Source organism: Zeus faber (assembly GCF_960531495.2).
Source record: "Zeus faber genome assembly, chromosome: 1".
Classification (NCBI taxonomy): domain Eukaryota; kingdom Metazoa; phylum Chordata; class Actinopteri; order Zeiformes; family Zeidae; genus Zeus; species Zeus faber.
The window spans coordinates 21,539,306-21,564,714 of NC_137193.1; the positions used below are offsets into that span (position 1 = coordinate 21,539,306).

Here is a 25,409-nt window from a genome sequence, read left to right on the forward strand (position 1 = left end):
TACACCTCCTTACGTCACTGTGGGGCAAAAGGACACCTGCAATAGCAGACTGCAAACTGACTCAACTTATCACACACTAAGAGGCAGACTGAGATTAGTATCCCCGAGTATAGACACACGCGCACACATCATGGGTCACAGCCCCTCAGATAGTATGTCTGTCTTTCTCCTAATGCACATATCCCCAAAAGAAGATCTGATGCATTTGAATGAACAACTTCCTATCATGTTTGGTTTTAGTGATCAATCTTTTTACTGGGTACGCAAATCTGTACATCACGGCCAATAAAAAACAGGCTGTGAAGGAGATTTTGTCAGAATTGTACTCGAGGAGTCTCATAGAAAAACAACTGCACCTATCTCAGCCATAATTCTCTGACAGGCGTTTTTTTCCTTCATCAAGGGTAATAGCATGAGAGGCACAATTTCCACAAATTTAGTGAGAATCCTAAAAGAGCTATGATCACATTCAAATTTCAAAACAATGAACCAAAGTAAGACGGCAAGAAGACTTTCATGTCTCCTCTGAGAAATAGTAGTTGATGAATTTCTGTCCAGTCTTAAGCAGTTGTAAATACGTATAAATAAATTGTTGGTGGAGAGATAACAAATAGATGGTGACTTGGCACAAAAAAAATCATTCACTTATTTGTAATATGAAGAGGACTTTGGACAATGTACCCTAGGTCGGGAGCTACAACTGGGCAGAAATGTGAATCATGAAGCAGTCTTGAGAGAGAATAATCCCATGGAAATCAGAAAGGACAGGTTCACTGCTACAATCCCAAACAGGGATGACCTTCTCAGTGTGGCTTAAACAACACATAGAGTAGTGTGTGTGTGAGATGGATTTCTTTCTGTACCTTATGAAAAACTCAATTTCTTGAATATAACTGACGGGCCTTTAAAAATATTTGATATATTATAAAACATGTACATAAAACACATATATAAAACACATAATTCTGGAATAACGTTTGGCTCAGTGTCAATAGGTGTGGCAGGAAGGAGCGAGCGCTATGATTGAGACGAGGTTGCTTCCACTAATCATTCGAACAAACTTAGCATTTGAAACGATGTTACCTGAGATCAGCAGCATTGATACGTGTGAAGACAGGCCCTTGGACAAAACATTTGATTCCAATCAGTGATTTTGGCTACATGCACGTAAATGAATGACGAAAAGGAAATTCAAACTAACAGCAGAGGTTAGAATAAAAGGCTTGCATTACAGTTCATCATTATCATCATCATCATCATCATCATCATCATTGAGATTGAGGTGCACTGCATAAGAAAATAGAAAGTGATGACAGTATAACAATGGGGGGGGGGGGTGGGCGGTGCCTATTAAATATAAAAATACTTTTGAAAGCAATTTCAGGGAGTCTTCACAGGACTTTGCTGCTATTTCTGAACTACATCCCTATGTATAATTCACACCCAGTGAATGTGCAGACTTTCTCACACGCCACTAAAACTCGCTCCGAAGTCTCCTGAAGTTTCCCTGAAACGTCTCAATCCATTCCCGCCAGGTGAGTTGAAGACCACGTTCTGGGGGGGGGGGGGTAGTTGCGAGAGACGGACCAGATGGGGGCGCCTTGAACGCCTCACACGTTCCAGCACGGGGGGGGGGGGGACGACGAGCTGCGTCTGATGATAGGGCACTTCTGATTGGCTAACTCGATCCTGCGAGTATGACACACGGGCGGTAATTGGACGCCGCTGAGTAGGCGGCGCTCCCCGCAGGACTTCGTTGACATAGCCTACAGCCGGCGGCTGCTCAGCCGCAGACGGAGAGAGGCCTGGGAGGTGGGAGAAGGCTTAATGTAGGTAGGGATTTTTTTTTTTCTCCCTCCCCTCTCCCCTTTTAAAAGAAGGTCTATGAGATTGGTTTTATTATTTGAAAGGACCGGCGCACCAAAGATTAAACCAAAATGCTCTGCCACGTTACTCGTCCGGACTCGGTGGTGATGGAAGTGGAAGTTGACGCGAAGGCGAACGGGGAAGATTGTCTGAATAAGGTAGGATGTGATAAAAGACGCCGGGTTTCTCTCCGCTTCGGGCTCCTTCACCGAGGTGCACGTCCGGACGGGCGCCGCCGCAAACTTTCTGTGGCTTGGCAGAAGTAAACTTCATCCCCGAAAGTCACCTCGAACACGAGACACCTGCACAGTTAAAAAAAAAAATAATAATAAAAAAAACCCAAATCAAACCCTGGAGGCGGCGTTCAGGGGGCGCTCGTTGAGGAAAGAGTCGATTACTTTCGTTAGTTGTTTTGTTTCATTATAATCCGTTAAATAACATGGGTGTTGGGAGTCGTTGCACCGTGGCCCACAGAAAGAAAGCGCGTTCCTCGTGTCAACACAACTAAACAAAACGTTATATCTATATATATATATATATATATATATATTTTTTTTTTTTGTCACAACGCTGAATAATTCAAATTTGTAATAGTGTCTGACATGTCCAACTTCACGGGATGTGCCTTTACCGAGTGGGTGACGTTCGTCCATCCGGCTTTGTCCCGGCAGATGGCTTTCTCAGGGTTACTTCAGTTCATTCTCACTTGTCCACGAGAAACGTGTTTTTTTGTTTTTTTTTTGTGGCTCGTTGTTTAGTGACCTTTTTGTTTTTTGATGCAAGATTTCTCCTGAATTTGAAGTAGGGTGTGATATGTACTCTGTGAATTTTTTCTACTTTCTTATTTGAGTATGTATCCGGGGGTTGCATAACCAAAGCATGCCCGAGCTGCAGAGGGGCCCTGGGCTTCTAAAGCTTCTTTATCCCGGGGAAATGTCAAAAATATATCTTTAAAAGTGAAATCGGCATTGACCAACAGTATATAAACGCAGAGCATAAAGTTGTGCAAAAATACTTCCTCAACTATTCTAAAGATATCCATCAACATATTTTTTGTTTTATGATGCTCTCCCCTATTTTGTTGAACTACTTTTGCAACTTGTCCACTTCTTCTTAAACTCCTAGGTTTGTAGGAAGTTGGGTATTATTGAAGTGGACTACTTTGGACTCCAGTTTTCGGGCAGCAAAGGAGAGAACCTGTGGCTGAATCTAAGGAACCGCATATGCCAGCAAATGGATAACGTGACTCCTTGTCGGCTGAGATTAAGAGTGAAGTTCTTCGTGGAACCCCACCTAATCCTGCAAGAACAGGCAAGGTATGTTTGTCGAAATGCACCCTAACACACGTGGATCTGCATCATGCACACGGCACAATCATCCAATTGTCAATTTGTACTTTGATAAACATCGATGTAATTTTGGTTATGGGGCGTGCTGCACATTATACTACATGCATGACCTACAGTTTGTTTATCTTGAAACTATTTACAGATGTGAACGCGTCTTATTGTTGCCGTCCTCTTCTGACTGCATGTCATGATTTTTATGAGGAAGTAGTGGCTGGCAAACTGCAATAGAGTGGCTGGTGGCTGCCGCTACAGTAGACGGTCGGAACAGGCTGCTTCTAGTCCAGCAGAATGACCTGTAGTAACTTTCCTCAATCCTCTGCGGCATTACTGTGGGGAACTGTGCCACACTGCTAGACAGGAAATGTGATCCACCTGCTTGAGGGCATCAGTGAGCCCCAAGGCTCTCTTTCTGTGGAGCAAGTTAAAGCATCTGTTGGCAGTTTTGGTTACTTTGTATCTAGTAGCTTTTTTAGACTTCATAGGATACTGTTTTATCTTTTGTTGTTACAGACACTCCAGAGAGTATGTCAAGGTTTGAATTCTGAGTTTGAGTTTGTTTTTCACAGTTATGTTTCAATCCTGCCATTGTGGTACATCGTTATAACTCGAACTATAATGCGAACTTATCAGACACATTAAGTGTTTGGCACTGCAATGTTCTGTTTCTTTTTTTTCTTCCTTCATGCGCAATCTCACTCTTTAACCTGGCACTTAAAATAAGCCGATCCAGGAATTTGACTCGGCATTCCCTTTTTGATATCACAAATGGATACATTTGCAGATGGATTAAAAAACAAAAACAACCTTTAGACAGGGAACCTGCAGTATCCAAGTATAATCTCCTTTCGATGTATACCGCCCCAGGCCTTGTCCTGGAGGTGTGACTCCACAGGGTTTTTGCTATGAGACCAGCGGATGTGAGGTTAAGGGATTGTAGCCATATGAGGGTGTGCTGGAAGGCAAAAATCTGCTGTGTGTATAAGCTCTACTTGCGCTCCCCGCTCCTCTCACTTACTTGCAGCATGCCACTTGGTGCTGTTCATTAAACTTAGATCCAGGGTCCTTCAATGTCGCATCCAAGTATTTTCTCATACAGTTTGGCAACCTCCATCCCTCTTTGTTGCCTCCGTCTGTAGTTTCTAACTAATTCACCACAATGCAGTGCAGAGAGGCTGCTTTAAATTTATGTTTGTCTCTCTCCGCTTAGCCTAGTCAAAAAAAGGGCAGCCGACAGAGATCGAGACAATAAAGCGAGGGAGAAGTTGTTGTGCTTGGAGACGCAAACCTGCCTGTGCTGTGACCTTCACCAGATTAGTGGGGTCATCAACAGATGGCAAGGGTGGGTGCTGTGGTGTGGGGTTGTGTTGTCATTAAAAAGCTGAGATAAAGACATGAGCTGGCTGTGTGTGTGTGTGTAACTGCTAATAAGAATTTAATCGATTTAAGATTGTCTTATCGATAAGAACTGAACAATCTGCAGTGTTGTTATTGTATCAACGGGCGTCTTCGTGGGACGCAGGGTGTTTCAAGGGGGGGGGGGGGATACATTTACCCAGCCAGGAAGTAGTAGTAGTAGTAGTAGTAGTAGTAGTAGTAGTAGTAGTAGTAGTAGTAGTAGTAGTAGTAGTAGTAGTAGTAGTAGTAGTAGTAGTAGTAGTAGTAGTAGTAGTAGTAGTAGTAGTAGTAGTCGTCACCGGAACGACAGGGGGCAGTCAAGAAAAAGGGCACAGTGAAGTAGATGGAGGATTCCGGAAGAATGACAAACAACCAACATGGCTGTGCTTGCGTCAATGCCTAGGAGAAAACTGTTTATTGTTATTCTTACTCAACAACTAATGCTGCATTCAGATGGAAGATGGTACAGTAGATGGGGGGGGGGGGGGGAAGAGAGAGGTACAATGACAAAACAAAACAAGCGATATGTTTCTACTGTGACTCCAATAAATTATATTAAACTAAATTGTCTGTTTTTATATATAATAATTGTAGTAAGGTTTAGTTATTTTATTAGCTTCTGGTTGTCTATAACTGCAGCAAACTTGATCTGCTACATAACATAACTCACTTCATCGCGGAGGACGACAAAAAGCAAAAGTATTTAACTTGTGCCAAGACACATCATAGATATTCCTGTACGTGCAAACCAGCTCAGGGAGTCTTGCCTCAAACTTCTCAATTTTGTAATAAAATTAAATGAGGAGGAACGCTCCTCGCACCCCGTCACAAAATCTTGGAGGTCTGTGACGTTGCGTAGGTCCTCGCGCACCATGGAGCCACCCCCTGCTGACATCATTAGCTTTGTTATCAATTCATCAACAATTGTTTAAGGTTTTCAGCTATCGATTAGGGATCCTTTAAATTTGCTGTGTGTTAATTTTTCAGAGTAATGATACCACCTAATGTCATGGGTTCTGGAATGAATGTGAGGGTTTAAACCATTCAAATACCCTTTTTCCACTGCACCAAAAACCCAGTAATACCCACTAACATCTGGCTGGAAAGGCTACACATGGCATTCAGTCCCGGGACAAAAGACTCTGGTGCACTAATTTTTGCCCCAATTCCGACTCCAGGCGTCTAAATAGACAGGAATATCCATGTATCATTCGACCATTTAATATCTAATAAAAAATATATAATTTTAAAAAAATGTATGTGATCCGGTTATATTTAGACATTAGTCCAAAGATGGTTACGTTTAGATATGAGGTGGTGTGCTTAAGACCCGTGTAAGGATCTGGAAGGCATTATCCAACATTCTGTACAGACTATTACAGCTTGTTAGCTAGCGTGCATGACAGTAGGACGAAATAGGCTTAACTTCTAGCCATATCCATAACTAGCTGCCTCCATATACACATACACATGCTCTATCACCCTTTGGAGCTTATTTCTGCTAAGTCACCAACAGGTGCGCACTGGTGTGAAATGTCCTCTGAAGACTCATGTGCTGCTCAGATAGACTCATATCAATGCAGAGGGAAGCTGCTGCCAAGGGGCTCCTTGGTACTGTAACACTCATTTGGGGGGTGGGCCTCTTTCTCTCCCCTCGCTTTTCCACTAGCCCTTATTATATAACCCACTGTGCACACAGAACGCAGCAAGCTGCTTATATAAGCTGTAGTGTGCTCTACGGTTTCTGGCCACGCAAAGCCTGGCAGATCGCTGAAACACACTTGTCTGTCTGATTTGTTTGTGGTTGGTCTCATATCCCGCCATTTCTGTTTTGGGGATTTTAGGTGCCATTTTAAGTTGTGCTGAAAGTGTGTTGCCAAACCTCGATTCCTTGGCTTCAGTGCTTTCTTGGATTCCTCCAAGTGGGGAAACTGCTCTTACATATTTGCATTCAACAGTGTTTCAACTACTAACCACTAGAGTGCTGCTCTTGGTTTGTGAAGGGATGCAGACTGAAGATTATTCGGAAGGCGTAATTTCCCCAAAGTCATCCACAGTAGGTTTTCTGCATAATTTAAACAGCACTAACCATCGGCTGGTGGTTTTTCTCAAGTTTTTGAGAATGATTGACTTTGTTTTTGTTCCCCCTAGCATTTCCAATTTGATCAGTAAAAGCTGGGAAGGCTACCAGTCGCACATCTTAAGGCTTACTAAGGAAACATATGCATAACTTATATCCTTGACAGTTAAGTTTTGTATTACACTATGAAATTCAATTTTAATAATGTAAACTTCCATTTATTTTTCCAGAAAACATCAATGAGACTGCCAACTACAATAGACACATTGAAGTGCAGAAAACTTGGAAAGATGAAATTTGAAACCTGCATTATATTGTTTTCATATTTGTTTTTCAGAATGAATGTGGTGTTTGTTTCAGAAATTTAATGAAACGTAATCCACTCTCATTGCGTTCCACTGTTGCTTTAAAAGTAATAAAGTGGCGTTCCATTCAATTCTGACACAGCATTTTGTTCTTTAAATGCAAATCCTCACTCATTGTTTTTGAGAATAGAGATCCGGCAACATAAAAACAATCTAATGCACTTATAGCATTTCCATTTCAGTACGTTTTCTGCATATTGCCTAGACAAGTATTACCATGAAAGCATTGCATTAAATGCTGTCCCATGGTGATTATCATTCCTGCTAAAATCTATAAAATTGGCTCCAAACATTTGCTGTAATTAAGTTAATTTTGAGGGGGCTAAAGTGTGGGTGGGGTGTAGTTTAAGCACCTTTTTAACATCCAGTACCATTTCCCAGCACTTAACCCTGAGCATTTAGCATACAGCTTATTTTTTTTTTTTTCCTGTGTGGCCCTTTGTTCTATTCAACTTTAATAAATGGCAAATAAGTACTTTTTTTGTTTTGTTTTTCATTCGGCCAGCATTGTGTGGAATCTGTTTATCACAACTTTTCTGATGGATCACACGATTATGTCTCATTTGGCTATAAAATAGCAATAGTTTCAAAATGTATTTTGTTCTGCCAAGACTCTGGAGGAGAGAGCAACAAAAGCAGGGGTTACTAGAGTTCATTGACTGAAAGTAACCCTATAGCCAGCAGCTCCTAGCAGTGTAATTTGACTAACTCACAAACCGCATTGTTGAGAGCCTAACCAATGAGGTCTGAAACTTGGCCTGTGATTGGCCAGCTGAGATGCAGTCGCTAGGCAGAGGTGTAAGGTTTCAGCTAGTTGGGACGTTTTGTTCCTCTCTGAAGTACAGGCTGACATTGTGTGTGTCCTGCATGACTGATGGAAACTCATTCAGTGCAGGAACCCATAAAGTGAAAGGATACTTTTATAGATGCAATGAGGCAAAAAAGGGCAAAATGATCTTCCTTTCACGGGTTTAGTTGAATAAAGTCAATCTCATTTTGAAATGAATTAAAAACAGCATTTTCTAAAAAAATCTCAAGTTTTCTTCTTTAAAGACTGTCTACTTTTGAAGCCACCCTTCTGCCTGTGTGTAACCTGGCCTCTGCAGTCATTTTCAAATCATTGATTTTTTTCTATGATTTCCCAGGATTTAGGGCTGCTTTGATTGAATTATTCCGGCCATCCCAAAAAAGTGCTCCTTTTGTTCTGTGCATTGGAACACCGTAATGCCCAGCACAGGAACACACAAATACACACTTATTTCATCCTGCATTGTGAAGCCTCCATGGTGAATGATTAGGTCTCCTTGAGAATTCATTTATGGGTCATCCTCATAAAGGAGACAGGAACTGTAAAGTCGAGGCAAATGCTGTGAACAAGGCAAAGGAGCTTTTTTTTGTCTTGGTCGGGCTTCCAAGATGGCAGTGTGTTTCTCTGTTATCTCTGAGTGGGGGCAGTTGGTAGGGCAAAGGAATCCAATGGCTAGCCACTGATAAAGACATGAGATTTTTACAGCCTGACCTCTACCGCCAACAGATTACAGGTACAGTCAAGCCAGTGCTGAGCTAGCGGTCATGTTCGTTTGTACTCTTGCTTATTAACAAAGTTGAGCTTTTTAGGCGAAAGTTGGATGAAAGGGGTCTCTTTTTGGCTAAATTTAGACATTCTGTTTCTTGTTGCCATGCTGGCTGATCTTGAATACTCTGTTACTTGATGTTCCTTGCCTTTGTCAATGGCCCTTGTATGTCTGGTAACTTTGGAATTAAACTAAACCAACAAATGTTTGGAGAAACCACTCACTGGCATGTTGGCTCTCAGCTGTAGGAAGAAGTGGGTTTCATGTGCGTTCACGGCTCTTACCACTTCACCTGCTGGTGCAAACTTCTGGAAAAGAGTATGCAAACCAAATCTGAATAACTATTTCTGAAAGCACACAATCTGTACGTTTCACAATTCAAGCCCACCTCAATGACCCACAGCCTTGCTTTTTGTTCTTGGTTGAATACAATTGAGGATCTGTTGTAGTCTTTGTCTCCAAGTAGGGCTTGACATGAACCTTACCAGGCACAGAGCGTGGACCGAGAAGACCATAGAAGTCTGTCTGCTTAAATTGCACCCTGTTGGATTTATATCACAAATGCCCGTTTAATTAATTAATGCAACATGCATGTGTATTGTTTCTACAGTATTTGAGGGAGATGTGCAAACTGCGCACACATGGAGGGAGGGTAGGCAACTTGACTCATGACATGCTTTCAGGAAATATTATTACATTTAAATAATAACCATGGTGTCATTTTGAGGTGAGCACTACAAAGCATCAATTGACCAACTTTGGTTGTGCATTTGCTTTACCAGTGTTACCAATCGGGTAATATTTATAGGCTTTCCTTGCTACCGGGGCTATGCCAACTCAAAAGCTTCTATTAAAGTAGTTGACACAATCTAGCCAGCCCCATTCCATGTTGTGGCTTGTCATAAGTCCATTTTAGCAAAATATCTTGCATTTAAGTGGCACACAAACGCTGATCCTTTTTACCCAAGTGTGAGCACCTGTGAAGCCGGACAGATGGTTGTCAACCGCTCAACAGGCCAGTGGACCATAGCAATCTCCAACTGGGTCAATGCTTTAGGGATGGTTGAGCAATGAAATATAAGCTTTTCAGTTTGCTACGTAAGTGTTTCTACAGTGCAGCCATAGTAATACTGTACACATAACACAAGGGCTGTTTGAAGGGATTTAATTGCCTTGCTCACAGGCACCATGGTGTACAGTAGCCCTTTCCCGACACCCATATGACAAGTATCCGCGTTAGTTTACCCTGTAATAACCCCTTAATGTTGCCCTGTAGTAACCTCCCAGACAGGTTTGGACTTATTGTTTTGTGTCAGGCAGGTAGCTAATGAGCAATGCTCCGTCACATGATGCCTGCTGCGCCTGACACAATAGAGCACTCTGTTTGTGTATGTAGGGGGAGGCGGGAGAAAATGGGATGTTTGACACCATATCAAAGCTCTGTTTGTTATGCCTGAGGCTAGCCAGCCACGGGGCTTCTGTTGTTATGGTCTGTCTTTATCAAGGGTGGTGTAGACCTTACTTTTGTTTTTCACTGGCTCACAGCTGCCTTCTCCGCTACTGTTGCTCCTGTGAAGTGTGAACTGTTTCTTTTGGACCAGGTGTGTCTTTGTTGTTTGAAAATACAGCAGTTGTATACGTGTGAATGTTGGAGCTACTGTACCACCTGACGTGTACTACTTGTTGCAGACATTGGTTTCCGCTCAACGTAGACAACGGAGGAATTGAATCCCCTGCCTCTAGTCATACCCCGGAGACATCACAGGAAGATGTAATTTCCATACAAACAATGCACAATCACTTGATTGATTTTAACAAGGCAAAGAATCACTGTTATTCCTGTTGTCAACCTCTATCATACATTTTTTTTTCTTAACAAAGAGAGCTGAGTTTTATGCCTGTTTTTATTTTTTTTTTTTAAGTGCATATTTTGAACCATTTGCATCTGAAAACCTGTCTTAATCCATACTATCAGGATACAGAGGCAGAGCTTGAATTTAAATCAAATTTCCTTTGTGTGCACACTAAATCTGACACTGCCTAGAGCTCTTTACAACATATGATGCTAAAAGGGAGATTTTCCATTCATGTGAGGCCCAGGCTGTAGACAACACAATGGTAGATAGTAGGGTTACGTTCGGGCAATGCATGCATGAAGGCAGTTGTTGGCTATTAAGGGTATGTGTAATGAAACACAAAACAAGGGAGTTGCCCTGTCTAGCCGGCAGGCTCCTCACTACAATACTACCTGGGGGCTTACCTGAAAAGAAGAAAACAAATCAGGAATTAAATATATAGAGGCTATAAAAGTGATAATGAAGTGGAAAAATTGTTTAAAAGAAATTAAGGCACCTGTAGAAACTGTCAAAACAGTTTAAAAAATGTTAGCCTGTTGGCTGCTGCCCAACTTGTTTATAGTGCTTTATTTAAGTTGTAACTACAATCAAAATCACAAACCTTCTTCAAAACCATTGTCTGACAATCTTAAGATCTTGTAAGATGCCTTAAGAGTTGTAGTCCTAGGATACTTTCACTTATTCATGTTTGGGTTGTCAGGATGTTACTCCTGTTGACCGTCTTGTCTCCCGCTGTTAGAGATGAAAAGAATCCCTCAGATCCACGGGTCAAAACAAGACAAAGGAGCTGCCATGACTTATTTCTTGAGAGAATTTGGTTATTTTCATTGACCACCCTGGGAGCCCTGTGTGCTGAGCTGAATGCTCAATCCAAACAATGACGTTTGTTGTTTTTGGCTGCCATTTAACGTTATTTATTTTTATCACACAATAACAAAAATCGACTTCCTAACTCAATTCGGGTATCATAATAAGGATTTCAAACATTTATGGCAATATCAGAAAACGGTTATACAATTCCTGTCATTCTGTACAAAGTACAAGTTGGCATGTGTTTCTTTTTTTAATTGATTAATTTTTAATTTAATTTCATTGATACAGGTTTATTTATGTTTTTATTTTTCTATTACAAACAATGTATTGGGAAAGCCGTCGGGTGGTGGGTGGGATAAGGGACCTTATCTCCAGCCGACTCCCTCCGTGTTGTAATGTCGTCTGGCCTTATCTCTTGGCAGCATACAGCAGGGGTCACGAATGTGCCGTCCTATATAGGCAGAGGCTGTTGCCTAATAGCAAGAAATATTCTGATGTACCCACTCAATTACTCCCAACAACTACCAACCCGATATGTCCCCCACACACAATCCATTTGTGTAGCTGGGACTAACAATTCCTAAGCAATACAAAGTACTACAGGATCTATTCTTCCCATCTTAACATTCCCTGTTTTTATCATTGCTCTTTAAAATCGGTGTGTGTGACGAATTGAATGGAGGGGGGGGGGCGTCTCCCAGCTGTTCCTTTCTCCCGCAACACGAGCATGGACGGCAGACATGCACACCTGTCTGTGGTGCCACCCTCCACCAGCTGCCTTCCCCTGTCGATGCTCTGCTCTCATGTAAAAAGAAATGCCACCTAGTTTCTCAATCTATTAACCAAAACCTAATTTCTTAATCACAACTGCTGTGCTTCACATCCCATTTGACCGTTATCCATGTTAATGTATTTCCCTTTTACCATGCAGACATGTGTTCTTCATGCACGTGAAGGAGGATCTCCACAGCGGTCACCTGCGCATGGCCTCGGTGCAGGCAGAGGAACTGAGCGCGCTCCTGGCGCAGGCGGAGTTTGGCGACTACAACCAAAACACAGCCAAGTACTGGTACTCTGAGCTCTGTGGGGAGGAACCGAGCTCCACAATCATCAACAGGTATGTCTTTTTGATAATGGTCACATATATGTTACGCCTTAGTTTTGATTTTAAACCTAAAAAAGGGAGCGAACAGGTATTTCAGATTCTGTGGTCATTCAGCTGTACAACAAAGCTGGTCAATTTTGAAGGATTTATGATCATAAATATAATAGGGAAATGTTAAAAAAAAAACACAGTGGTGGGGTTGGAAAATGTAATTGTCTATGGCGCTATTTTAGTTTCAAGTTCAAAAGGTTATTTGTCACATACATCCGATCATACATATATGCAGTGAAATGTCATGACACCCGGTGATTACGCACAATATGCTCTAAAAATACCAAAATGTGGGTGATCGACATGAGGTGCTCGCGCAAGGGGCAGCGCCACAATCACGATTCTGGATTCTATAATAGAATGAATTGTCTGTTGTATTAAATATACATTTAAATCCTCCTAATTGAAACTAACCTTAACTTAACCTCCAGTACTTGCCTCACAGAGTAAAAGTCCTTGCATGTCAAAGCATAGAAGTCCTGGCAAAATACATTCAAGGGGTTTATTAGTCACATACGTTCATACATATATGCAGTGAAATATCTTAAAAACTGATTAAAATACTAAATGTGCATAATCAACTGGAGCGCTGTGCAGGCAGCCGCAACGGGTGGCGCCACGTCACAAAATACAATGGCAGTGAAAACTTTTTATTGCCCGCTTATGGTCTAGATTAGAAAGAACAAAGTGTTCTGTTAACCACTTACAGTAAATGCATTCAGATTTGAGCGAACGGGGTCAACTGCAGTGCAGCACCGCTGTCGCAGGTTCAAGCCTCTCAAAAGCATTTCACATACACAGACGGGCATTAACGCATTACTAGTGATGCGTTACAGTAATAATATTGCTTTCCCCAGTAACAAGTAGTGTCACAAATTACTCACACTTTCAGTAATAATTCAGTTACCCCCAAAAAAAACTTGTTTCAACCTTACTTTTGTTGATTAATTTTCATAATTGTAGCGCGGCGATTCCCCTGACATTCACACTGTTTTAGTTCCGTATGACCGGAGGACTTGGTATATGAGAAGGATATCCAGAGACTTGACTTTAACTGCATGAGTTCAATGTTTATTGCAGGCACTCCAACACCGCATCCGCATTACATGCACACAGACAATTAACCCTATTATATAATTAAAGAACCCAGAATTGCGATTGTGGCACCGCCCCTTGCGGCCATCTGCGTGATCACCGCGTGTCGATTACGCACATTTGAGTATTTTTCGAGCCTATAGAGCTTGTGCGTAATCACCGGGTGTCATGACATTTCACTGCATATATGTACAACCTATGTGTATGTATGTGACAAATAATCACTTGAACTTGAACCCTGAGCTTAGCCGGACCACTCGTGTTATTCCACCTCTGCATCAGTTACGCCATCACATCAGTGTCAGTGCATGGCACTATGGGAAAACAATAAAACAAGTAGTGTAACAAATTACTGTTGACAGGAAGTAATAAGTAAAGTAATATTACTTTTGAGAAAAGTAATGTGTAATTTTTTTTGAGTAAGGAGACACTGTTTACGTATATTTACCACCAGCCACCTACCGTCTCCCACCTGAGTTACGATCTCGGTGCCGCAGTCAAGCTTTTAACCTGTAGGCCGCCGTGATATTTTATCCTGCATCTACAAATTGACTCGGTTGTAACCTTGAAACGTGGCATTTTATTGACTAGTTTGAAACCACACATGCAATATGGTACAATTAATCTGCCTCAGATTGTGTGATATTGACCTGTCCTTGATAAGGTCTAAGGCTGCGCTACAGGGAATGCCAAATAGCTTGATAGATTACTGTGATTGTGTTGAATCATTTATTTTTCGTGCCAGAAGATCACCTTCTTTACATCCACCTTAAATAGACATTTTTATTATAACCACCATCGTTTAAATTGCTGTAGGATATTTAAATTATTTTTCCGGATATTGCTTTTGGGTGAAAACTGCTTAATTGAACTTAATAACCCACTGATAAACCTATAATTGCATCATCTTTTCAGAGGCTCTGACCCCTTATCACTTTCGAGATAAGACTTCTCTGTAAAAGCACGGTGGACACCAAAGTATTGGGTTATGGCAGTCTGCCAAGGATGGCATCCAAGTAACATTCCCATTAAAAATGTGGTGTTTTTTTTTTTTGTTTTTTTTTTGCCAGAGCATGCAATACATTGACTTATTGAGTTTTACATCGAACTCCCTAAAATGAAAATATACTGTATGTGTATATGTAGTCGGGGTTCTGTCTGATGTTAAACACAATAATTTCAGTCATGTTGAACACAGGAGGGAAACAACTATAGTGTTCACTGTGAGCTCCTCTGACAGAAGGAAATCCCTCCCACTGTTTAATGCAGAATTAAGCTAAATTTGTCAAGCTGATTGTGGAGCTGGGGTCAGGGTAGCACAGCAGTTACACACACTGGGCCAAATACATGTATTGGCAACAGCCATTATTAAACCCTTCAGTTTCTGTGTACACACAAAAAAGGTTCTTCCAAATGTCTCCCTCACTGAGGGGAATACAAAGCTTGTGTGAAAGCGTGGCTTTGTTCTGTAGTAAAACCAATTCCTAATAAAAACATTGAGGCCTCAGATGAACCATGTGGCTGTTAGGAACACTTGTGCGTTCAGTTGCTGTTCACATGAATATATTCAGTTATGTGAAAGCAGACAAATTCATCCGTCTTTGAACATGATGGGGCCCAACAAGCAGCTGCCTTCATGCCGCCACATAATGTGTTTTTAATGTGACGACAGGCAGGTGGTGATTGGAGAGGGCTGTGGGCAGCAGTCGCTTTGGGATGAAGGCCAAGTCACACTTCAGTGTTTGTCCTGGGGTGTGAGGGCAGAGCTATCTGTTTAGTTTAACCCATAACTCTATTCCCCCACAACCATTTTTATTTAATTTTTTTACGCTGTCACTAGACAAGCCACTAATCTAGTCTTGGCCCGCCCCAAACTGGGCGGGCCCCCACTTTGTGACAAACCAGCTCCAAGTCCAGACAAAACAAGGGAGACCACACAGATAAAGTAAAACAGAATTGATTAACCCATATTAAACGATACACAAAATACAGTGAAATGTGCAAATCAGTAATGTCAGGGTGTGGTGTATGAATGAGTGTGTGGAAGTGTAGTGGAGGCGAAGTGTAAGGTCTAAAGCAAGTCTAATAAAACACAACCGAACAAAACACTGCTGGCTGGGAGGAGAGTGACTTACCCAGCCCTCTCATACTGTATAGCAATCAGGAGGCACAATAAGGATGAGTTCATTCGAGGATGGAAGTGTGGCTCGTCCACAAAAACAGAGTGGGAGGCGTCGTCACAACACTGGTCCTCAACACACAGCTTTGCCTGGGATGGATTTTCTTTTTTTATTCAGGTTGAAAAGGTTGCAGTTGAAAATTCTGAGTTATCAAAGCAAACCTTCACATGGCCATACTGTAGTCATAGCCTTTAGAATGCATTATGATTTTGCATAGTACAAAGATCTCTATGGTCCAAACACTTTACATGTGAAATTTCTGGGCTTGACTATTATGGCACCAACAGCTGGAGTCTCTGGTGTCCATGTTCTGGTACATGGACATCAAGCGCCAGTAGAAATTGGTTTCCCATTTATTTTAAATCAGATTAGGGGATAAAGACTGGATTTGTCACGCCAGAGGTCAACTGGGGCCAGCGACCCAGCAAAGAGCAACACCAACACAACTACCTCACTCGTAACTCCTGTCTTAACAGAATACTGTATCTATAATGTTGTACCTAATGCTGCATTCTCCATGAAGCTTCCTGCTTCCTGTATTTTTTTGGTTTTATATTATCCTCCGCCAGCTGCCAAACATGCTGGTTATATTAATAAACCCCTATTCAATGTGTTGTTTGATCAGGGAACACTTTCTCGATACTTGCAATTTTTCTGTCCATTAATTTCAAATAAGTCCCCTCTCCTTAGAATTGTGGTATAGAAACCCCCTACATAGAACCCTTCGCAAAATGTTTGTATTGACATTTGTTTTTCTGATATACACATAGGTGCGTGGATGATGTGTGACTGTTTTTATGCACTTTAAAGGCTGATGTCATAGTCCCAATTGACCGAAGAATTGTTTACCCCCCCTCTCCTCCCGATAGCGTCATCTCCAGACACAAGGCTCTGGAGGGACTGAGCCAGGGCTCTGTGGAGTACCAGGCCCTGCAGCTGGTGTCGTCCCTGGAGCACTACGGCGTGGAGTGGCACTGGGTGCGTGACGCAGACGGCCAGAGGCAGGCGATAGGCGTCGGCCCCGAGGGCATCGCCGTCTGCAAGGAGGACTTTACTTTACTCAACAGGTAATGGGATCCACACCTTGCACTTTCACTCTGAAACACAGTTCATAGGTTGTTTTAAATCCTTTATCTATTAATACAAAGGAAACTATTTTTATAGCGCCAGTGCATGTGAAGAATGTATTTTGGACTAATTTGGTTTCTCTAAATTCTATCTTTTTTCTTTAACTCTTCCTCTCTCTTTATCTATTCTTAGAATAAGCTATCCCATCATCCAGATTGCCACCCAGTCGGGGAAGAGCGTCTACCTGACGGTGACCAAGGACACCAGCGACAGTGTGGTGCTGCTGTTCAAGCTGATCAGTAACCGGGCTGCCAGCGCTCTGTACAGGGCCATCACAGAGACCCACGCCTTTTACAGGTGAGGGGGACGGACAGGGATGTGTTTCCATCTATTTTTTTTTAAAACATAGCAGCATATGAGATGTCTCTTTCGGACAAAAGTTGACTATATGGTCATTGTTCTGTTCTACTGACTCTAAACTAACATTCTAAATCTATACAGTTTTGTAAAAGCGACTGGATCTAATATGCACTCTGTATCAATGCTCAAAGTTTATGACCACATGCTTTATCCGTTATCGCTACTATACTGTAAATGCCTTGTTATTAGTTGTGGCAAAAGTACAACCCATCCCTTGGCTCTGACTGTTTCATGCCCCCAAATTTACTGTACTGCTGGGTCAAGAGCCCCAGTTTGTTATGAGAATGTGCTTAAGGAACTTGTTTTTCCCCTCTCCGGTTAAGCTCTCGTCATTCATTTACCAGTCGGTGATGCTTTAGAAGTGACTAAATGGGTCCTGGCCGTCCTAGGGACATCCTCAGCGAGCCCGAGCCGAACACTCATTCACTCAAAGAGGCTGGATAAAGCGAGGAGAACGTGACCTAAAATGTGTTTTCTAAAGACTATTTCTGCTCTGTTTGGCAGGAGAGCTTGTTTAATATGCGTCGCCTAAACACTCTGATACACATTGACTAAATGGTTTCATCTGCTTTTTAACCCTTCGCTAGTTCACGCCATGGCAGACAATCAACTACAAGCAAACACCCGCGCTCTCGTGGTTATGAATTATTGATGGAAGCATGGACCGCTGCCATCTTGGCGGGGGGGGTGTTTTTCCTTACCCTGGAGAAATGTGTGTGTCTGCAGTTTGCAAAGCGTGGGGACAATCCAAACAGCTGAGCTATGAAATTGCGCTCAGTCACAATGGCCACAGAGGTACAAAAGAAGGCCCTCTGCATTGTTTTAGGACATGAGTTTTAGCTTAGTCTTTCTTGCTCCGATGCAAACGAGCTGTTGTACACGGTGTGAAATTTGGTCTTTTTTCATTTGAAGGACCCTGAATGAACAAAAACTCAATTTACTAATAACCTAATGCGTATTGGGCCACGGACACCATGTTGTACAATTTTTAAAAAGTTTCATTATTAATCATTCGCTGGTAACTCTCGGAAACCTCTTGGACCCTTGCCTTGAGAACAAGGAAAAAAAAAAACAAAAAAAAACTTTGATTGTGAAGTGTTGAATACATCAAAGGTTGAAACATAAGTCAGAGTATACTGCTAAAGTATGTGAAGGAAATTGTTCCTTCCTGGAGGAGGACAACAGGGGGTGGTTAGAAAGCAATCTTCCATCTTGTCCGGCAGATCATGGTTGGATTGTGTCACACTCCTCCTTTCTCCTCGTCTTCAATTGAGGTGATGTTGCTAATCCGTCCTCCTCCTCGCCCCCAGGTGCGACACGGTCACCAATGCTGTGATGATGCAGTACAGCCGCGACTTCAAGGGCCACCTGGCCTCGCTCTTCCTCAATGAGAACATCAACCTGGGCAAGAAGTACGTCTTCGACATCCGCCGCACGTCCAAGGAGGTGTACGACCACGCGCGCCGTGCGCTCTACAATGCCGGCGTAGCGGACCTGGTGGGACGCAACGGCGAGCGCACGCCCCCCTCGCGCTCCCCGAGCCGTGACCGGCACGAGGAGGAGGGGCCAGACTGCGGCACCTGTGAGCAGAGCCGAGCACTGCAGCAGCGGCTTCAGAAGCTGCGGGAGGCGCTGCTGTGCATGCTCTGCTGCGAGGAGGAGATCGACGCGGCCTTCTGCCCCTGCGGCCACATGGTCTGCTGCCAGACCTGCGCCAACCAGTTGCAGGTGAGAGGGAGTCGGTCTGGGGGGGTTGAAGCATATTTTTGTGTTTCAAAAATTGTAACTACTGATTTTGTTCTCTGGTGCTTAACCCTAGATTCAAATGTGGTTTGAAAAATAAACCAACAAATCAATCCCATGCTCATTTTTGACCCATCGTATGACCCAGCATTTTAGAGTTAAAGAAGCCGTCCAAGGTTTTACTTGCACACTCCGCTAATCTGATTGTGAGGGAGGGCGGCTAATGTATGTTGGACATGGGTTAAATCCCCTTTGCGTCATGTCAACTACATGAGACGGGTGCATTCAATACAAGTGAGGAGGCTATAGAACGGAAAGTGAACAATCAAACACTTCTGTCACAAATATGGCAAAAGGGTGTAATTAGATTAATATATTCAGGAAAATGGTTTGACTACTGGAACCATCTATTGACTCTCCCCTCCCTTCAACGCCAATGTCTTGCCTTTCAGGAATTTGGTGATATTATTGACATTACCATGTACATGTGTGTAATTAACTCTTTAATGGGATTAAAATCAGGGCGAGAGAGAGACACTCTGTAGTAGAGTCAGGGTTATATGGCTCTACACTGAACCTGCTCAGGCCTTGACGCCTAACACGTTTATGCAAAGTGTTTGAGAGGTTGCGGGCTGTCATGTGGCAAAATGCCTGGTAGTATCTGGCTCCGTGGTGTGGTAATGATTCCCAGTTAAGTACCGCACCTCAAAATAAACAAAATGGTATGAATGGAAACTGAAATGTCTTCACCGTGCTACGCCCTTTGCCATCTTTCCCTCTGCAGACCTGTCCGGTGTGTCGGTCGGAGGTGGAGCACGTGCAGCACGTCTACCTGCCCACGTGCACCAGCCTGCTGAACTTGACGCTGACTGACAACCACCGCAGCAGCAGCCCGTTGGCCATCCACCGAGACCTGGCCTCCACTCACACCTGCACCGCCGCCACCACCACCACCACCACCGAGTACGACCACAAGATCTACCACACATGAAGCAACCAAACTTCTTGACCGGCCGGAGCCGCGTCGTCCGGCTCAACGTTCCACAAAAAAGCAGCATTTGCAGAGGGTTTGAGCTTTGTCATGTTCCACAAACTTAACGCGACTTGAGAAAAGACACTGACAAACATCACACGGACGCCACGCCCTCTCATCAGACTTGTAGCCTGTCAGTCAATCTGTCTGTTGGCTTTTCCTTTTCTAGTTAGTTTGACTGCCACCCCGCACAGTGTGGTCACTATACTGTCCAGTTTGGTTTCTTTGAATTCCCCAAAACCATGTTTATTTTCTTTTTAAATCGGCCTATTATTGTATTTCTTAAGTTATTGCATCAGTTGACCTGATAAATAGTAGCGAGGCAATATTATTATTTTTTTAAATTGTGCTTTTTTTCCCTGTGCATTCTATCAGGTTCTCAGCTCTGCGAGACATTTACCAATATGAGGAAATTCTGTGTTTTAGGAGAATGGCTAAACATTGTGCAGAATGGATAGAATACATTTATTTTAAGTTTCTCAGCATTTTAAAGCTTGTCCCTATTTTGAGAACTTCCTTTTTTTACAGTGGTGTGAAATGCATCTTTTTGTATTTTATTTGTACTTGTTTGTTGGGGTTTGTTTTTGTGTTTTCATGCCAATGAGGTTTCTAGCTTAGATGCACTGCAGCACTGCATACTGATCAGACAGGACACGCGATAAGGCCACAATAGTCCCATTCATGTGGAGATGGTTAGGGGTTCTAAAAGTTTCAGAAAGTTCTGGAGGATCCCCACAACTCTTGACTGCCTGAAAGATTACCACTCTCCACAAAATAACATTTTTAAGGTCCATACGGACCACTGCACCTCTACTGAATATTCTCATCGCCACACCAACAAAAAAGCCACAAATGACTAGACACAAAAACCTATTCCCCAACATGTCAGCCAGAAGATGATCACTTTTCATCATTTTCTTTTACAAAATGATGTAATTGTCTAGTCTCTGTTGCTTCTGTTCTGATTCTCTCCCTGGGATCTAGTGAGCTCCTTCTGGTAATTTCTGAAATGTACTAGAAGATCTGTCAGTGCAATACTCTGCCTTTTTGAAAAGCTGTTTTGTTTTTTTAAATTCTCATGTTTTGTTTAGAAATATGGAAAATTCTAAACTACATTGTCACTTTACCAAGAGTTATTTTTTTATTTTATTATTTGTCTTTTTATTATTTGCTTTTTTTTTCCTTCCCCCACCCCCCCAAGTATCCATAGGGGTTTGGCCTTAATGTAGCAGTAACACAGTATGTTTTGATTCTGTATTTCTTTTGCACAGTTTTGTTTTTTTTCTGGTGAAAAGAAAAGGAGGAATCATTTTCTTTAATGCTAGCTCAATTCCCTTAAGTCACAGCAGGGAAATGACTTATTTTTCCACAATGTACAAGTAGCCATTTGTTTCTGTTTTCTGAAGCAAAAGCTGCTAATATAACTCTTAGGAGATATATATATATAAAAAAAAAATACTTTGAAAAAGTGAATAAAGTTTTTCTTTTTAAACAACCTTGAGCGCCTTTGACATTCCTGTTGATTATAACTTGTTACCCAGAGCTGTTGGAAAGCTGCTCTGGGTAACAAGTGTCAGGTCATTTAAGGGGCTTTTCCTCCTCAGGAACTATGAGCTTAGTTCCCGGTACTTAAGAACTTAGGCCTTCTTAGAACTTCTTCCACAGGAGGAGCTTGGTTCTGAAATTGGTTCCACTTGAACAGTTCCTGGTCTCAGACGGTGGAGGTGGTAGCCCTGAAAAAGCACATTAATCACCATTTGCTTGCGACAATGTTGTTGTTTGAGTTCCATTGTGTGCTGAAATGACCTTTTAACAGTCACACATTTGTCGTTACCTCCTGATTTGTAGAATCTTCACGGTTCCTCAGGTGGAAAGCAAGCAAGAACTTTAAGGGACTGCCAAGGTCCCTGTTTTGGGAAGGTTATGTTCCTAAATCGTTCCTCATGTAGTTCCTGTACCCTGGGGAAAAGCGGCTTAAGTGAGCTGCGACGTGAGCCATCCAGAGACGTCTGCCTTTTTAAACTAGTGGAGCTTCCGCCTTGACGCTCAGCTACATGATTGTTGTCTACCACGTTGTTACCGAGCCAAAGCAGCTTTCAGACACTAACACGGTTCCAACCCTTCCCCTACTGCACCTCTGAGAAGGTCAGAGATTATATGTAAGAGATGGGTGGCTCAGAGACAGCAGAGAGGTTATCCTGTGACCCAACTGCCTGAACTCAAATACCTTGCATGCTTTAAGGCCTCGTTCTCTCAGCTAATGCCCATTTCTTGTCATGGCACAAGTGAACTCGGCACTGAACAGTCAATATAGACATGTCGTCGGAGTGCAGCGCACGTCTCTCCTCGACCTTTTGGAGACATGGCTCCCGGTCATATGCCACCCCAAACCCCACGGTTTCCAAAACTCTGAAGAAAAAAAGCGTCTGTCCAGAAGCGGGACTCAAAACTTTTTAATTATCGAAAAATCCCTGATTACTATCATCTCACAGCATTCTTTTTTTTTTTTTTTTTGTCGAGTTTTTCATGATTTCCCTGTTCCGGCGGTGACTTTTTGCTATAAATTCTTTTGAACCCGCTACTTGTGTTTCTAGGACACCTAGATTCAACAGATAAATAGTTGACTCCTGTACAGTGTAGAGCGAGAAAGGTGTTTACACCTTTAAGTCGACAAGCTGCTGGATTAGAAACAGCTTGACTTGTATATTGACAGATGGAAATGAGCACTGTTGCACGCTACTTAAACCTCGATTGTATAAGTCGTACACATCATGGTAGCAGACCCCCCCCACCCCCCCATCTCAAACCTTAAACCCTAAGATCACATGAACGACAGCGGGGATGTGGGTCATGTGGCGGAGACGCCGCCAATGGAGATCAGCGGCCGCCTTTCCCCGTGTGTGCCTTTTGTTGCCGCTGTTTGCGTCCAGCCGTTGCCAAGAGGAAAGCCACTGACTGTTGAGTCATGTGCAACCGTGGCCATAAAGTAAGAGCGAGGAAAGAGTAAGGTCAAATGAGTCCTGGCGAGCTTCAGCATTGTCATGGTGCAGAGAGGAGATGCTCACCGTGGACGGTGTTTACACAGTAGCGGAGGCGTCTAAACATTAAGATCTTAAGCTGTTTCCTCAGTAAACACATTTCCTTTGATTCCATTAACGACACCGGGTCGAATAAATATTTTGTAATTGCAAAGTGGTCATGCATTGGGTGTCAGACGCGTGCAGGGGAAATTGAGAAGGCGCTGCAGGTTGTCAAGGTGACAAGGATCTAACATTAGGCCTAAATGTGGACACTTTGACTCGGCCTAATGTGTTTCAGATTGTTGTTGTGCTGGAATTCTACAGAAGTTGGGATTCGGACAGGGCTTTGTTGTCCTGTAACGAAAGAGTTGGTTTACTGAGGGGACTGTCTTCTCCAGGGTCGTGGAAGTCTGCCCTCGATCTAGAGTCTGGGACTTGACTTGGTCAAATCCAAAATGGAAATGTCGTCTTAATGTATTTGAAACAAATATCAATGTCACAGTCATATAGATTATGAAATGCATGCAGGGTCACCACCAGGCATCATATAAAGACACAATTAGATTAAAACCTCTGTGGCATTCAATGCTAAATTTTGATAGCTGGTATATCTCCTACTGTATGTCATTTCACTTTTGATAAGATTATAATTTTTAAAACCAGGCAGAGACCAGGAGATTATTTTATTCATTTTTTTTTAAATACATTAAATTATTTTATTATTATTTTTATTTTTTGGTGTATTATTTATTTATTTATTTATTGTATTTTTGATTCCACTTTCAAAAGGTCATCCAAAACTTTCAACAAATTTCAACATGAGGCTTTTTTGTGGTGTGCCGCCTACTTTTATTTTTTTATTTTTTTGTTTTTTTTTTCTTTTTAAGGAGTTTGCCGAACACATTTCTTCAGGCGCTCCAGCTGCTCAGAACCAGGGGCGGCCTCATATATAGAAAGCGGTGAACTTGTTCTGAAACGTCTCCACTGCAAGGTTTAACAAGTCTATAACATCTGCTCACGTCAAAACATGCCATGGATATTTGTTTATTCTAAACCCAGAATGCACCGTGACCCAGATCTTCTGCAGGGTTTGAGAGGCTCGTCGGCCTGCGGAGGGAGACGCGGAACTTCAGACTTTCGGAGGAGCCTGAACTAGTTTGGGTTTCTCTCTCATTAGGAATTAAATGAACGTCCTGCGCCCGCCTTCCCTCTTGGAAAGCAGCTCCTCCTCCTCATTACCAAGACCGCTAAGGTGAGGGGAACAAATGGAATAGTAAAGTATCCGTGGAGTCAAGTCATGCCAGCAAAACAAAATAAACACGAAAGATTCTCTCTGTGAGGTTTTCACACACACACACTGTACCACGGACGAGCACTGCAGGAGAACAGACGCCGCCTGTGGATGACATCAGCGGCCCAGAGGCGGTGACTGCAGTGTGTTTGTGGAGGGGGGTGGGTTCTATCCCGGTACACAATGTTCTCCAAGCTGAGAATCTCAACTCGGGGTTGGGTCCTCACTGCCCTCCAAATCCCTGCCGCAGGCTGCTACAGTATTTTGCTTTTGTTATTGCAAATGTTTTCTTTTGTTTTTCTAGTTCAGTAGGTTAGAATGTTTTTTAATGTGGGTTTGGAAAGTTTTGCTTTTTTTTTTTTTTTTTTTTTTTATCAACAAAGATGAAAAGGGAACTGTGAGATTTATATTTCTAGTTATTTTAAGGTATATTGAGGGGTCCAGTCCCTGAGGGGCGGGAGCCCCATTGCTCTTGTTATGGAAAAACTGACGTCAGCAGACTGGATCTCATGGATCCGCTGTTCTCACAGACAAGATGAATAAAATGTGTATTCGGGGCAGTTCCGAAATGCCGAAGTCCAAGTTTGATCCCGATCGTTCCATTATTGTGGAATAATTTATTAAAAACCTTTTTTTTTTTTTTTTTTAATTATCGTCGCCACAACGCGCGTGCACGCGCAAATGACAGCTTGCACAGGTCACCTGATAGCATTGCAGTCTAGTGAATGGTCAACAACCGGGTCCTCACCAAGATGGCGGCACGTGCAGATGTGACTGACGTCAGACTTTCATGGATGTCATGCATCCAGTGAACGCACAGACAAAATGAATACGCTTTGTATTAGGGGCAGTTCCAACATGGCGGTGTTGGAGTTTCATCCAGGTCAGTTCAGTATTGTGGAGGGAGTTTGTGATCAACAATCACTACCTCAACAAGATGCTACAACAAAGAAATTGTCGCGCGCATGCGCAGGTACAAAGATCACTTGAGTCAGTAACCCAGTAACCCAAACCTTCCCAAGGTACTGTCAAGCACAGATATAGTCGCGTTTGGACTTTAAAGGAATATAAAATACAAACTCTTAACCATACGGAAATACAAAGG

General features: G+C 42.6%; 1 protein-coding gene across 1 annotated transcript; it reads left to right on the top strand.

Moving 5' to 3' along the window:
• The first annotated feature begins 1,811 nt into the window (after window positions 1–1,811).
• On the top strand, window positions 1,812–21,374 carry mylipa (myosin regulatory light chain interacting protein a). The gene is made up of 7 exons (XM_080011630.1): window positions 1,812–2,024; window positions 2,992–3,182; window positions 12,230–12,415; window positions 16,599–16,796; window positions 16,990–17,154; window positions 18,528–18,945; window positions 19,745–21,374. Exons 1-7 carry the CDS (start codon window positions 1,938–1,940, stop codon window positions 19,949–19,951), a joined length of 1,452 nt encoding a protein of 483 aa, XP_079867756.1. The 5' UTR covers window positions 1,812–1,937; the 3' UTR covers window positions 19,952–21,374.
• Window positions 21,375–25,409: the final 4,035 nt, after the last annotated feature.